The sequence below is a fragment of the Mobula birostris genome, chromosome 22, assembly GCF_030028105.1.
Source record: "Mobula birostris isolate sMobBir1 chromosome 22, sMobBir1.hap1, whole genome shotgun sequence".
NCBI classification, from domain to species: Eukaryota; Metazoa; Chordata; class Chondrichthyes; order Myliobatiformes; family Myliobatidae; genus Mobula; species Mobula birostris.
Window position 1 is genome coordinate 23,640,992 of NC_092391.1, and position 14,829 is coordinate 23,655,820.

Sequence of the window (14,829 nt, forward strand, 5' to 3'; positions counted from 1 at the left end):
CTAATTCTTGCGTAAGCAAACCTGCATGTTGTCTATTTTGTTGAAGACTGTGCTAAATTTTTTCAGCATGAATGCCCGCTTGCTCTTTTAATGACTGGAGAATGTTGCCATTCTCTGCCATATGCTTCTGTAAGGGGTTGGGAGCCTTTTCCAGTGACTCCTTTAGCATGTGGGCTACTGTTTCTTGCAGAGATTCTATCTCTGTTGCCATTGTTTGCTTAATTAGCATAGCTATTTCCTCGGAAGAACCTCTAGCTTGGTGTCGTCTGCTGGTATCTTGATTCCTGGTTGAATTTCGATCTTTTTTTGAGGTCATGTCTTTAGTTAGATCTTTCTCCAACTCAATCTTGTATTAAGACCATCTATGAGCCCTAAAGAACTTGAAAAAGGAGGGTTATATGTCAGCACTCAGGGCTGTGCTGCCAACTTGCCTCGTGCCTCACCGGAAGTCCAAGCCATATCATTTAACTTTTGAATTGTGGATAGTTTTCAGTTGAAGCTGAGCTGAGGTCCCGAAATGGGGCTCCGAGGAGATAGAGGGGGTTAACCCACTGTTACTGGATGGTCATATGTCAATCAGGAGCTTCCTTTTATCAAGTGTTCTGTCAAATGAGCTCAACATTGAATGAGCATGCGTTGAAAGGGAGAATAAGACTACACCTGTGCAAATCCCGCAGCATTTGACAACCCTGTGATCTCTATCTCAGAGACTGATGTCAGAACATCTTTTAAGAGGGTGAACCCTCGCAGAGCGTCGGACCCTGGTAGGGCTAAAGACCTGTGCCAACCAACTAGCGGGAGTATTCAAGGACATCTTCAAAATCTCTCTGCTGCAAGTGGAATTTCCCATTTGCTTCAAAAGGGCATCAATCATACCAGTGGCCAGGAAAAGCAGGGTGAGCTGCCTCAATGACTAACGCCCAGTTGCACTCAATCTATTGTGACAAAGTGCTATGACGGGTTGGTCAAGGCTAGAATTACCTCCTGCCTTAGCAAGGACTTGGACCTACTGCAATTTGCTGACTGTCACGAAGGGTCTACAGTGGATGCAATCTCACTGGCTCTCCACTTTGCCTTGGATCACCTGGACAACAGAAATGTTTACGTTAGACTCCTGGTTATTGATTACAGCTCAGTGTTCAACAGCATCATCCCCTCAATATTAATCAACAAGCTTCAAAAATCAGGGCTTCTGTACCTCCCTCTGTAACAGGACTCTAGTCTTCCTCATCAGGAGACCACAGTCAGCACAGATCAGAAATAATATCTTTCCAGACAGGTCACTAATTATCCTTCCGAATGCTTGGGGTCAGCTTCTGTGTCTCAAAACCCTCCTCTTACTTTGCTACGTTCACATCCCACGCGCATCAAATCCAAGGCACTTACCAGCCCATGTGTGTTGCTGAACAAGGTGACACGAACAGAACAAACCATGATGATCTTCTTTAGAGTAGGGAAAGGTAAGCGAAGTTTGCTAAAGGTATTTAAAATCATAAAGATATTGTGCCTATAAAAGGTATTCACCTCCCCCCGAAGTTTTCATGTTGTATTGTTTTACAACATTGAAACACGGTGGATTCCCGCCATTACAGACACTTACACCACACGCTGCATCCGCAAAGCAAACAGCATTGTGAAGGACCCCACACACCCTGCATACAAACTCTTCTCCCTCCTGCCATCTGGAAAAAGGCACCGAAGCATTCGGGCTCTCACGACCAGACTATGTAACAGTTTCTTCCCCCAAGCCATCAGACTCCTCAATACCCAGAGCCTGGACTGACACCAACCTACTACCCTCTACTGTGCCTATTGTCTTGTTTATTATTTATTGTAATGTTTTGTGCACTTTATGCAGTCCTGGGTAGCTCTGTAGTTTAGTGTGGTTTTTGTGTTGTTTTATATAGTTCAATGTAGTTTTTGTATTGTCTCATGTAGCACCATGGTCCTGAAAAAGTCTCGTTTTTACTGTGTACTGTACCAGTAGTTATGGTTGAAATGACAATAAAAAGTGACAACTTGATATAATTTGACTTTTTTGACACTGATCAACAGAAAATGACTCTTTCATGTCAAAGTGAATATAGATCTCTACAAAGTGATCTAAATTAATTACAAATATAAAATACAAAATAATTGCATAAGTATTCACCCCCGCCCCCCCAATATGATACAGCAAATCATCACTGATGCGGCCAACTGGTTTCAGAAGTCACAAAATTAGTTAATGGAGATTTGTTTTTGGAGACTTGTGTGCAGTCAAGGTGTTTCAATTGATAATGATAAAAATACACCTGTATCTGTAAGGTCCAACTGCTGGTGAGTCAGTATCCTGGCAAAAACTACACCATGAAGACAAACAAACACTTCGAGCAACTCCACAAAAAGGATATTGAAAAGCACAAGTCAATAGATGGATACAAGAAAATTTCCAAGCCACTGAATATCCCTTGGAGTACAGTTAAGTCAATCATCAAGAAATGGAAAGAATATGGCTCAGCTGTAAATCTACCTAGAGCAGGCCGTCCTGAAAAAAACTGAGTGACCGTGCAAGAAGGAGACAAGTGAGGGAGGCCACCAAGAGACCTATGATAACTCTGGAGGAGTTTCAAGCCTCAGTGGCTGAGATGGGAGAGACTGTACTTACAACAACTGTTGCCTGGGTGCTTCACCAGGCACATCTTTATAGGAGAGTGGCAAAGAGAAAGCCACTGTTGGGGAAAAAAATCTCACATGAAATCTCAGCTAGAGTTTGCCAAGAGGCATGTGAGAGATTCTGAAGTCAGCTGGAAGAAGATTCTTGGTCTGATGAAGCCAAAATGGAACCTTTTGGCCATCAGACTAAACACTATGCTTAGCCAAACCGCACATCATCAAAAACACACCATCTCTACTGTGAAGCATATTGGTGGCTGTATCACGCTATAGGGATTCTTCACTGCAGCAGGCCCTGAAAGAGGGTAAAATGAATGCAGTAAAATACGGGGAAATCCTGGAGGAAAACTTAGAACATAGAACATAAAAAACCTACAGCACAATACAGGCTCTTCAGCCCACAATGCTGTGCCGAACATGTACTTACTTTAGAAATTACCGAGGGTCACCCATAGCCCTCTATTTTTCTAAGCTCCATGTACTTATCCAGTAGTTTCTTAAAAGACCCTATTGTATCTGCCTCCACCACCATCGCTGGCAGCCTAATCCACACACTCACTACTCTCTGCATTAAAAAACTTATCCCTAACATCTCCTCTGTACCTACTTCCGAACACCTTAAAACTGTACCCTCTTGTGTTAGCCATTTCAGCCCTGGGAAAAAGCCTCTGACTATCCACATGATCAATGCCTCTCATCATCTTATACACTTCTATCAGGTCACCTCTCACCTTTCATCAAAACTTGATGCAGTCTGCAAGAGAACTGTGACACAGAAGAAGATTTGTTTTCCAGCAAGACAATGACCCCAAGCATAAAGCCAAGGATAGCCAGGAATAGCTTAAAAACAACAAAATTAATGTCCTGGAGTGGCCAAGTCAGAGTCCAGATCTCAATACAATTGAGAATTTGTGGCTGGACTTGAAAAGGGCTGTTCACTCATGATTGCCATGCAATCTGACTAAGCTTAAGCAGTTTTGTAAAAAAGAATGGGGAAAAATTGCAGTGTCCAGGTGTGCAAAGCTGATAGAGACCTATCCACACAGACTCAAGGCTGTAATTGCTGCCAAAGGTGCATCTACTAAATACTGACTTGAAGAGGATGAACAACAAGAATTCTGCAGATGCTGGAAATTCAAGCAACACACATCAAAGTTGCTGGTGAACGCAGCAGGCCAAGCAGCATCTGTAGGAAGAGGTGCAGTCGACGTTTCAGGCCGAGACCCTTCGTCAGGACTAACTGAAGGAAGAGTGAGTAAGGGATTTGAAAGTTGGAGGGGGAGGGGGAGATCCAAAATGATAGGAGAAGACAGGAGGGGGAGGGATAGAGCCAAGAGCTGGACAGGTGATAGGCAAAAGGGGATACGAGAGGATCATGGGACAGGAGGTCCAGGAAGAAAGACAAGGGGGGGGACGGACCCAGAGGATGGGCAAGAGGTATATTCAGAGGGACAGAGGGAGAAAAAGGAGAGTGAGAGAAAGAATGTGTGCATAAAAATAAGTAACAGATGGGGTACGAGGGGGAGGTGGGGCCTAGCGGAAGTTAGAGAAGTCGATGTTCATGCCATCAGGTTGGTGGCTACCCAGACGGAATATAAGGTGTTGTTCCTCCAACCTGAGTGTGGCTTCATCTTTACAGTAGAGGAGGCCGTGGATAGACATGTCAGAATGGGAATGGGATGTGGAATTAAAATGTGTGGCCACTGGGAGATCCTGCTTTCTCTGGCGGACAGAGCGTAGATGTTCAGCAAAGCGGTCTCCCAGTCTGCGTCGGGTCTCGCCAATATATAAAAGGCCACGTCGGGAGCACCGGACGCAGTATATCACCCCAGTCGACTCACAGGTGAAGTGTTGCCTCACCTGGAAGAACTGTTTGGGGCCCTGAATGGTGGTAAGGGAGGAAGTGTAAGGGCATGTGTAGCACTTGTTCCGCTTACACGGATAAGTGCCAGGAGGGAGATCAGTGGGGAGGGATGGGGGGGACGAATGGACAAGGGAGTTGTGTAGGGAGCGATCCCTGCGGAATGCAGAGGGGGAGGAGGGAAAGATGTTTTTAAAAAAAGGGGCTTCCCTTCCTCCACTATCAACTCTGCTCTTAAACGCATCTTCCCCATTTCACGTACATCTACTCTCACTCCATCCTCCCGCCACCCCACTAGGAATAGGGCTCCCCTGGTCCTCACCTACCACCCCACCAGCCTCCGGGTCCAACATATTATTCTCCGTAACTTCCACCACCTCCAATGGGATCCCACCACTAAGCACATCTTTCCCTCCCCCCTTCTCTCTGCATTCCGCAGGGATCGCTCCCTACGCGACTCCCTTGTCCATTCGTCCCCCCCATCCCTCCCCACTGATCTCCCTCCTGGCACTTATCCGTGTAAGCAGAACAAGTGCTACACATGCCCTTACACTTCCTCCCTTACCACCATTCAGGGCCCCAAACAGTTCTTCCAGGTGAGGCAACACTTCACCTGTGAGTCGACTGGGGTGATATACTGCGTCCGGTGCTCCCGATGTGGCCTTTTATATATTGGCGAGACCCGACGCAGACTGGGAGACCGCTTTGCTGAACACCTACGCTCTGTCCGCCAGAGAAAGCAGGATCTCCCAGTGGCCACACATTTTAATTCCACATCCCATTCCCATTCTGACATGTCTATCCACGGCCTCCTCTACTGTAAAGATGAAGCCACACTCAGGTTGGAGGAACAACACCTTATATTCCGTCTGGGTAGCCTCCAACCTGATGGCATGAACATCGACTTCTCTAACTTCCGCTAAGGCCCTCCTCCCCCTCGTACCCCATCTGTTACTTATTTTTATGCATACATTCTTTCTCTCACTCTCCTTTTTCTCCCTCTGTCCCTCTGAATATACCTCTTGCCCATCCTCTGGGTCCGCCCCCCCTTGTCTTTCTTCCCGGAGCTCCTGCCCCATGATCCTCTCGTATCCCCTTTTGCCTATCACCTGTCCAGCTCTTGGCTCTATCCCTCCCCCTCCTGTCTTCTCCTATCATTTTGGATCTCCCCCTCCCCCTCCAACTTTCAAATCCCTTACTCACTCTTCCTTCAGTTAGCCCTGACGAAGGGTCTCGGCCTGAAACGTCGACTGCACCTCTTCCTAGAGATGCTGCTTGGCCTGCTGTGTTCACCAGCAACCTTGATGTGTGTTGCTTGAAGAGGATGAGTAGTTATGCAATCAATTATTTTGTGTTTTATATTTGTAATTAGGTCACTTTGTAGAGATCTGTTTTCACTTTGACATGAAAGAGTCTTTTTCAGATGATCAGTGTCAAAAAAGCCAAATTAAATCCACTGTGATTCAATGTTGTAAAACAATAAAACATGGAAACTTCTGGGGTGGGGTGAGTGAAGACTTTTTATAGGCACTAGAAGCTGATTCCAGTAACACTTCGTTCGTAATGAAAGGGCACAAATTTAAAGTGATTTCCAAAAACAGCAGAAGGGAGATGTGAAGTGTTTTTGTGTGCGCAGTGAATTATGATTTTCTTTATTCATGCACAAAGTGTACAGTTGGCAATGTTGACATTAATTGCCTCTAAGTTGTAGAGGCTGTTGAAAGCCAACTACATTAGTGAGTCAAGTTGCCACTAACCCTGCTGTAGAGAACCAGATGGATTTTACAACAGTTCAGATTTCATTTTACTGTTACAAGGTCCAACACTTTTTTTTGAATTAGAGGTGCATTTAATTTCATATGTGGAATCCCTTCGTGTGGTGGGTTGCAAACTCTCACCTCTGGATAAAAGGTCCAGATTTCTGACAATTATTGTATCTTTACAAAGTAGCAAGGTCCAAAGGAAATTCACCCAACTAATTCCTGGGATGAGATAGGCAAGAGAGGCCATGCAGATTTGTTCTGTATTTCCTGGATTTCAGAAAAATGATGATTTTATACAAACATGTAAAATCATAAGAGGGCCCAGCAGGATAGGTTTTCAGATGCTCAAGTTCAATTATTTAGTCATACATGAATACAGTGTTGGCGCATGGCCAAGTGGTTAAGGCGTTGGTCTAGTGATCTGAAGGTCGCTAGTTCGAGCCTCAGCTGAGGCAGCATGTTGTGCCCTTGAGCAAGGCAATTAACCAGACATTGCTCTGCGATGACACCGGTGCCAAGCTGTATGGGTCCTAATGCCCTTCCCTTGGACAACATCGGTGGCGTGGAGAGGGGAGACTTGCAGCATGGGCAACTGCCTGTCTTCCATACAACCTTGCTCAGGCCTGCGCCTGGAAACCTTCCAAGGTGCAAATCTATGGTCTCACGAGACTAACGGATGCCTATATGTGAATACAGATGAACGCAACAGCATTCCCCCAGGGACAAGGCGTGAAACATATACAGCACAAGGCACATTAAAGATAGCATGCAAATATACAGTCACGCCAAAAAAAAAGTAGCCCAAGTCTCTGAGTAATGTGTCCTGGAAGTTGATAGTGCAGTTCCTTGCAGTCCACAGACAAACGCGTGCACGCACATAATCCAGCTTTTCATTCCACCGATTGAACACTGGAGGGCAGCACCAACAGGAGGTGTCAGCCTCCAACTGAGCATCACCCCCGCCTCCGGCATCTCCTTTCTTGTATTGCAGCAACAGGCAAGACCATGGTTTGAGGCCTAGTCCTTGCTACAACCAAGGGCACGCAGCTCACCGCCATCTGTTGCACCAACGAGCAAGGGAAAATGGCCTGTAGCTTCTTGCATTATCAGCAATCACGACAGCAATGTTCGAGACAATCACCCGCTGTTAAACTGCGCACTGCCTTTGCACACTAACTCCGATGCCTTCCTTTAGCAGGCAACAACGCAATCTGCACCGTCCAGTTCCTCCGCCAATGAGCAGCTTTCTGATGCGGTGAACCTGCAGTACCTGAAGTTCTATAAATCCAGCGTAGTCTTGCGATTGTAAAATAAGACATTTAAAACTGACAAAAACACCTTTGGTTGGCCCCTGAGAGGCTGCTGCATCTGAACGCGCTGCCATCTTACTAGAGAGACAGGCTACAAAGGAACACAGCTACAAATCAAAGGGCGAGTCCTGGGGCTAGGATGCTCTGGATAATGTTGGGCAGGGGAGGAGTGTATGTGGTGTATTTCTTTCAAAGCATTAGAGTAGTTAATCAGCTGTCTATAATTGTGGCTCTTTACTCCTTGCAGGTGCACGAATTGAAGAATTTCTTTATGAAAAGCTCGATCGCAAGATTCCCTCACGGATCACCAATGGAGAACTGCTGGGCCAGTATATGATTGATGCAGCAAGTGAATTTGGTCCCGGAACCCCTTACGGTGAGCTCCTGAAGGCACTTACTAGCAAACATAACAAACAAGGGCAGTTCAATGTCTTGGAAAGTAGAAGGAACAAATTTGCATTTTTATCAAACTTTTAACAGCCTCAGGGTGGCTAAAAGCCTTGAGCAACTATGAATTGTTTGTCAAAGTGCCAGCACTGTTATAATGTAGAAAATACTGCAGACAATTTGCTCACACCAAGATGCCAGAAGGAAATAAGGTGATCCAACTTATATCTGAAGAAGAACTAATAACTGGAAAAATCGGGGAAACTCCAACTTTCAGACTTTTTACAGACTGTCTGAGCAGTGGAAGGGGTCAAGCTTTTCTGTCTCATTCAAGAGAAAGAGGCCACCTCCTCCTTTAGCTCATCTCTTTATATTGGCTTTTTCCCCTCTATTCTTTCAGTCCAGTTGAACGGTCTCAACTTGAAATGTTGTCCGTCCGCTTTTCCCTGCTGAGATGCTGCCTGACCTGTTGAGTTATTCCAGCAGCTCCCTCTGTATTCCTCTGCATGGAATTTGTGCTTGTCTCTTAAAAAAGAGACTTGAACGCTCAGACTTGTGACTTACGCATGTCACTCAATGAGTCATATTGAACATTACAAACTGAAGCTAGGATTTGCATAACCCAGTGCCGGCTTTGACATGGCACTTAATGATGATGGATGCTCCCCTTTATGAAATTGTTGAAATTGTGTGTTACATCCGTGAGGACTGATTGCATGTCTTCCCTTCATTATGGATCACATGCCAACTTCAGCTCTCAAGTTATGTCATGGACAGCCAGGAGAACGTTGCTAATTTTTAAAGTTCGTGATATGTACTTCGTTTCTCCTTTCTCCAAACTCTTTCACAACCTTTTTAACAAATGATGCAGTGGTGTGAACTACTTCTAGGATTAGCCTTTGCTGTATCTTCACACAGTGACACACTGGTGATGGCTACCTGACACTGACATCAACCTTGAGGCCAAAGTATTGCAGTCCTTGTTGCAAGATGACACATATTTGTCTTGTTTCAGTTTTATGTTGTGCCCAAGGCCACTTCCTCCAAAATCTGAAGCTTTTCTTTTTCCGTTTTCTTGGTGACTAACATTTGGTCATGGATTTGCAGTAATGATTCACTCATAGCAAGGTTTTGTTCAATCTGGTACCAAATCTGACTCCATATGATGAGGATTATCAGTGACTGGTCCTTTCAAGATGGCCCTGAACTGTGATCTCTGTTGAGATCTTGGCTTACTCTGACTTAATTGTTTTTATATTTGTAGGGATGGTTTTGGTGCCAGAGGGGAAAGATTAGGGATCGGGTTAAGGTTTGGAGACAGGGATGTGGAGGAATTAAACCAGGTTAAGGTTTGGGGTCAGGCATGTGGACAAATTAAATCAGGTTAAGGTTTGGGGACAGGGATGAGGAGGAACTAAATCAGGTTAAGGTTTGGGGACAGGGATGTGGAGGAATTGAATCAGGTTAAGGTTTAGGGACAGATGTGGAGGAATTAAATCAGGTTAAGGTTTGGGACAGGGATGTGGAGGAACTAAATCAGGTTAAGGTTTGGGGACAGGGATGTGGAGGAATTGAATCAGGTTAAGGTATGGAAACAGGGATGTGAAGGAATTGGATCAGATTAAGGTTTAGGGACAGATGTGGAGGAATTAAATCAGGTTAAGGTTTGGGACAGGGATGTGGAGGAATTGGATCAGGTTAAGGTTTGGGACAGGGATGTGGAGGAATTGGATCAGGTTAAGGTTTGGGGACAGAGATATGAAGGAATTGGATCAGGTTAAGGTTTGGGGACAGAGATGTAGAGGAATTGGATCAGGTTAAGGTTTGGGACAGGGATGTGGAGGAATTAAATCATGTTAAGGTTTGGGGATAGAGATTTGGAGGAATTGGATCAGGTTAAGGTTTGGGGACAGAGATTTGGAGGAATTGGATCAGGTTAAGGTTTGGGGACAGAGATTTGGAGGAATTGGATCAGGTTAAGGTTTAGGGACAGGGATGTGGAGGAATTGGATCAGGTTAAGGTTTGTGGACATGGAGGAATTAAATCAGGTTAAGGTTTGTGGACAGGGATGAGGAGGAATTAAATCAGCTTAAGGTTTAGGGACAGGGATGTGGAGGAATTAAATCAGGTTAAGGTTTAGGGACAGGGATGTGGAGGAATCGGATCAGGTTAAGGTTTGGGGACAGGGATGTAGAGGAATTGGATCAAGTTAAGGTTTAGAGACAGGAATGTATTTGATATATTTTATAACCCCATAATACACTCTTAACAATATGATAAAAATAAATCTGAAGCCTTCTGTGCATGTTAATGGTCAAGTACTGCTTTCTAACTATTTTGTTATGTGCGGCATGGGAAAGGTCCAATTCTGTAAGTACCTTTGAAATTTCCAACCCTGTCCAAGTCCTGTTGAGTGAGTGGTGGACACAATTCATTTTCAACGTCTGTGGTTTTCTACTATCCACACAGCTGCACCATTTTGTGCCTCTGGGTGTTACCGCTATTGGCATATCCCTGTTGCTTTGGTAGGTTGTCACACGTGCAGCATTTTGTTTTAATCTTGCCAATTCCTTCTCATATTGACCCCTTAAAACTGCATCAGAAAAAAATTCCAATGTGACAATACTTTTTGTCATTGGCACCCTCTGAACTTGCAAGTGTATATGTGTTGGCTCATTAGTAAACAGCCGTGGCAGTTCGCTTACCAATGTACTGGTGCCACAGTTACTTGTACTAGGCATGTTTAAACTATGATACCCTCCTCTTTTGATGTTATTCTGAGTTGTCACTCAAATTACTTTTGTTGTTGTCTTGGCCTTCGATTTGAAGGCTGAAACACTTTAGTGTTTCTAAATTAACAAGGCAGTGGTAAGTGACGGCTTTGCAAAGCTAACAACTGACTGAATGGCATTATTTTCAAATTCAGCTTTTGAGACTTGGACTTCTCTGGTGCTTTCCAGCCTTCAGCTGTGGCTGTACTAACTACATACTCCGGAGTAATTCTCCAGCGTTCTTGGGTGTAATTACCACTGATGTAGTAAGTTCTAGTGTCAGATGTAGTGAGATCATCTACCAGACCCCACACAAATGTCTCATGATCTAAGGAGGTTTCAAAATTCATTAAAGAGACAATGTACGACTTATCCCACTGAGCTTCTGGCTTAATTTCTCTCTCAGCAATTTCTAACATCTTATCGAGTTCAAGTTTAATTGTCATTCAACCATACACATGTATAGAGCTAAACCAAACAGCATTCCCCCAGGGCCAGGTTGCAAAACAGTACCTGCCATCACACACAATACATAGCACATAGTTACAGTAGCATATACAGTCTCAAAAACAATTAGCCCAAGTCCCCAAGTGTCATGGCCTGTGGATTGATGGTGCATGGGATGCTGTCCTACAGCCACATGTTTCTGCAAGAGCAAGCACACACTAGTTTCTCATCATGCACTAGTACAGCTGCAGACAGATGCAATCCAACTTGTCTTCCAAACCATCCTTCAGGCTGCATGCCTTAAGATCTATCAGCATGTTTCGTGGTCCTAGCCCAGTCTCTGCTTGCTTATTTTGTTATTTTGGGTGCTCATGATATCACCTTCTTGATGGCCGTTACCTCGAGGGACACATCCATTTGTTTGAATCCAAGCCGAGTGGGTTCTTGAGACCTTGGGCTACACGTGGCAAGGGTACTGATCTGGTGACCCAGATCAGCCTTGTTGCCCCTTTCCTCCTCAGCACTGGCTTGGCTAAGTTGGAGAATGTCTGCAATAGCACTGTGCTCTTCACATGAAACACTGCACGTGGATTGCTGTTAGAGCTGTGAACGAGCCTAAAGCTTACCAAGGTCATCAATGCCCTTCTACAACCCTGAAGAAAACTTCTGATCTTTATCGCCTCTTTGTAATGTTTCCACAAAAACATTGAGAGACTGCATCCATCCAAAGAGGTGGTGGTTTGTTGAAGTGAATAGACTGGAGCTACTTACATTTGTTAAGAAGCAAGCACATAACATCATTCTTTAAGATTGCTGAGGAAAGATGCATGGATACAGACAGACTATATCCACATGTAAAGATGCATGAGGAACTGAGATATTGAAGATGGTGGAAATATGTATTAGGTAGTTGATGAATATCTGAGATAGAAATTCAGCTTTGTTTGCATTTGCTAAAAGCATGATTTTGTATGTGAATTCCCAGATTGTTGAAGTGAATGGAAATAAATATATAGAACTGGAGATAAATGTGCACGTGGCTATTTATTGTACCTCTGACGCATAATGAGCATGAGTTTCTGATCTACTGTTTCCTTTGTTGGAGCAGGCCAGAACAAGGAAATCTGTGGAACTCTCTGCCCAATGAAGCAGTGGAGGCTCCCTCAGTAAATAAAAATAAAACAAATGTCTTGGATAGATTTTTGCATAGTAGGGGAATTAAGGGTTATGGGGGAAAAGGCAGGTAGGTGGATACGAGTCCATGGCCAGATCAGCCGTGACCTTATTGAATGGCAGAGCAGGCTCGATGGGCCAGATGGCCGACTCCTGCTCCTATTCCTTATGTTCTTATGAAATGTGCCCTGAAGTTTAGTCTTGGGACACCAATGAGTGAGGTCAGGAAGTACATCTTTTTTTCAGGTCGCGGGAAACCTGGAGAACTCCCTCTGGAAAGTTTTGAGGAATGGGCCAATTAAAAGTGTCCAAACCAAGGCTCATGGTCATTTGTTCATGGTGAGACGAACGCAGGAGGATAGATGGATGGAGAAAAGATCAGAATGAGTTAAAGGATTGAATGTTTGTCTTCCAATCATCCTACAGGACTGTGCAAAAGTCTTAGACACAAATCTATAGTTAGGGTACCTAAGACTTTTGCACAGTAGATTAGATTAGATTATGAGGACACTCAGTCCTTGTTTATTGTCATTTAGAAATGCATACATGCATTAAGAAACGATACAATGTTCCTCCAGAGCGATATCACAAAAAAAAACAGGACAAACCAAAGACTAACACTGACAAGACCACATAATTATAACATATAGTTACAGCAGTGCAAAGCAATACCATAATTTGATAAAGAGCAGACCATGGGAATGGTAAAAAAAATGTCTCAAAGTTCCAATTGACTCCTGATAGTCCCCAATAGCAGGCGGCAGAAGGGAGAAACTCTCTCTGCCATAAACCTAGTAATTTTATGTATTGCACCGTACTGCTAATGCAAAAAAAACAAATTTCATGGCATATGTGAGCGATGATAAACCTGATTTCTGATATGGGTCTCTATTGTGGACGGAGAGTGGGAAGGGGATAGGGAGAGGGGAATGATGTTTGGAAAAAGGGAAGGGAGAGGGGGAGGGAGTAGGAAGCACCAGAGAGACATTTTGTAATCAATAAACCAAGCGTTTGGAATGAAATGACCTTACCTGATGTCTCAGGGCTGGGTGTGTCTGCAACCATGCCACCTCCCCCCTCCATCCCCACCTCTGCCACGCCTCCCGCATTGTTCCATCCTCACTATATATCCCTAAGACTTTTCATAGTACTGTACATGATTTGCTGGTGTCCTTACCCTGTTTCTCCCCCCTTGGCTGTGGTCCACTTACTCTCACAAGCTGAAGTGGCATAATGAGTCAATCCCCTGTGAGTGAACGCCTGTTCGGGTATCTGCCTTTGGCCTCAAATAACCAGTGTTCAGAATGATGCCTGGAGAGTGACTTCTCTTTCTGTGCAGGGACTGGTTTGAAGGGATCCTGCAGAACCCACCTTCTGAATGTGATGTAGAGTGGAACTGGCGCAGGATTGATTTTCAAATTGGCCAGCGGTAATTCCTTATTGTTAATGCCAAGTGACAGTTCTGTGTCTGGCATATCCCTCATTGCTTAAATTTGTATTCTCATTCTCTTAACTAATCAACTAATTAGTTTACAACCCTCTTTTTCAATCTGAGTAATATCATTACTCCCATTATAATCTTTTGCCTCGCTTCACCTCACTGATTCGCGATTCTGTCACTGTGCCAAGGTACTGCGTTCTGCACATCCTCAAGACTGTCAAGCCATGGAGGAGTTCCTGTGATGTGTCAGATCACCTCCACGTACCCTGCTCCAACCCCAACCTCGCCGAGAGCGCTCCTTTCTGGAGTGCAGTACAACTGGATTTAGCTGCGCTGTGGTGTCAGTGTTTCGGCCGGCGATGAACTGAAAGGGCCAGCAGACTGTTTGCCTGAGGGGTACATTTCAGTCAGCCCAGGCCATCCAATACGATTAAAGCTGACTTTCCAGGAAAGGGTATTGAAGGAATTTGGGACCTGTTGGACTCCTGGCCGACACCAGCAATGTTGACAATGCTCTCTCCTCTGCCGCCTGCAGTGCCCATTGCAGGGTCAGTTCAAGGTTCCTCTGGTGTAACAAGCCCTTTATTTAATGTCTCACTCAAAAGGCAGGGTTGCCTTTTGGTCAGTGCCCTGTGAATGAATATCTAGTTGCTTGTCTGGCTTTGGGCTCAAATGACCAGTGTTCAGAGTAGTGCCGGGGGAGTGACTTCTTCAAACCAGTCCCTGAACATAAAGAGGAATCCGTCTGGGTTGCCTCCAACCTGGTGGCATCAACATTGATTTCTCGAACTTCCAGAAATTGTCCCCCCCCCTTTCACCTTCATCTCTCCCCATTCCCATTTCCCTCTCCCACCTCATCTCTTTACCTGCCCATCACCTCCCTCTGGTACTCCTCCCCCTCCCTTTCTTCCATAGCCTTCTGTCTCCTATCACATTCCTCCTTCTCCAGCCCTTTATCTCTTTAACCAATCTACCTTCCAGCTCTCTACTTTACCACTCCCCCTCTCCTGGTTTCACCCA

The 14,829-nt window shown here is 44.8% G+C and overlaps 1 protein-coding gene across 3 annotated transcripts in view; it reads left to right on the forward strand.

Moving 5' to 3' along the window:
- sh3glb2b (SH3-domain GRB2-like endophilin B2b) overlaps positions 1 to 14,829 on the forward strand; it is a 114,375-nt gene that overhangs the window by 53,045 nt on the left and 46,501 nt on the right. For all 3 annotated transcript variants that reach the window (XM_072240312.1, XM_072240313.1, XM_072240314.1), the window contains exon 3: positions 7,837 to 7,965. In XM_072240312.1, coding sequence (XP_072096413.1) covers positions 7,837 to 7,965 — 129 coding nt within the window. The remainder of the gene's footprint in view (positions 1 to 7,836; positions 7,966 to 14,829) is intronic.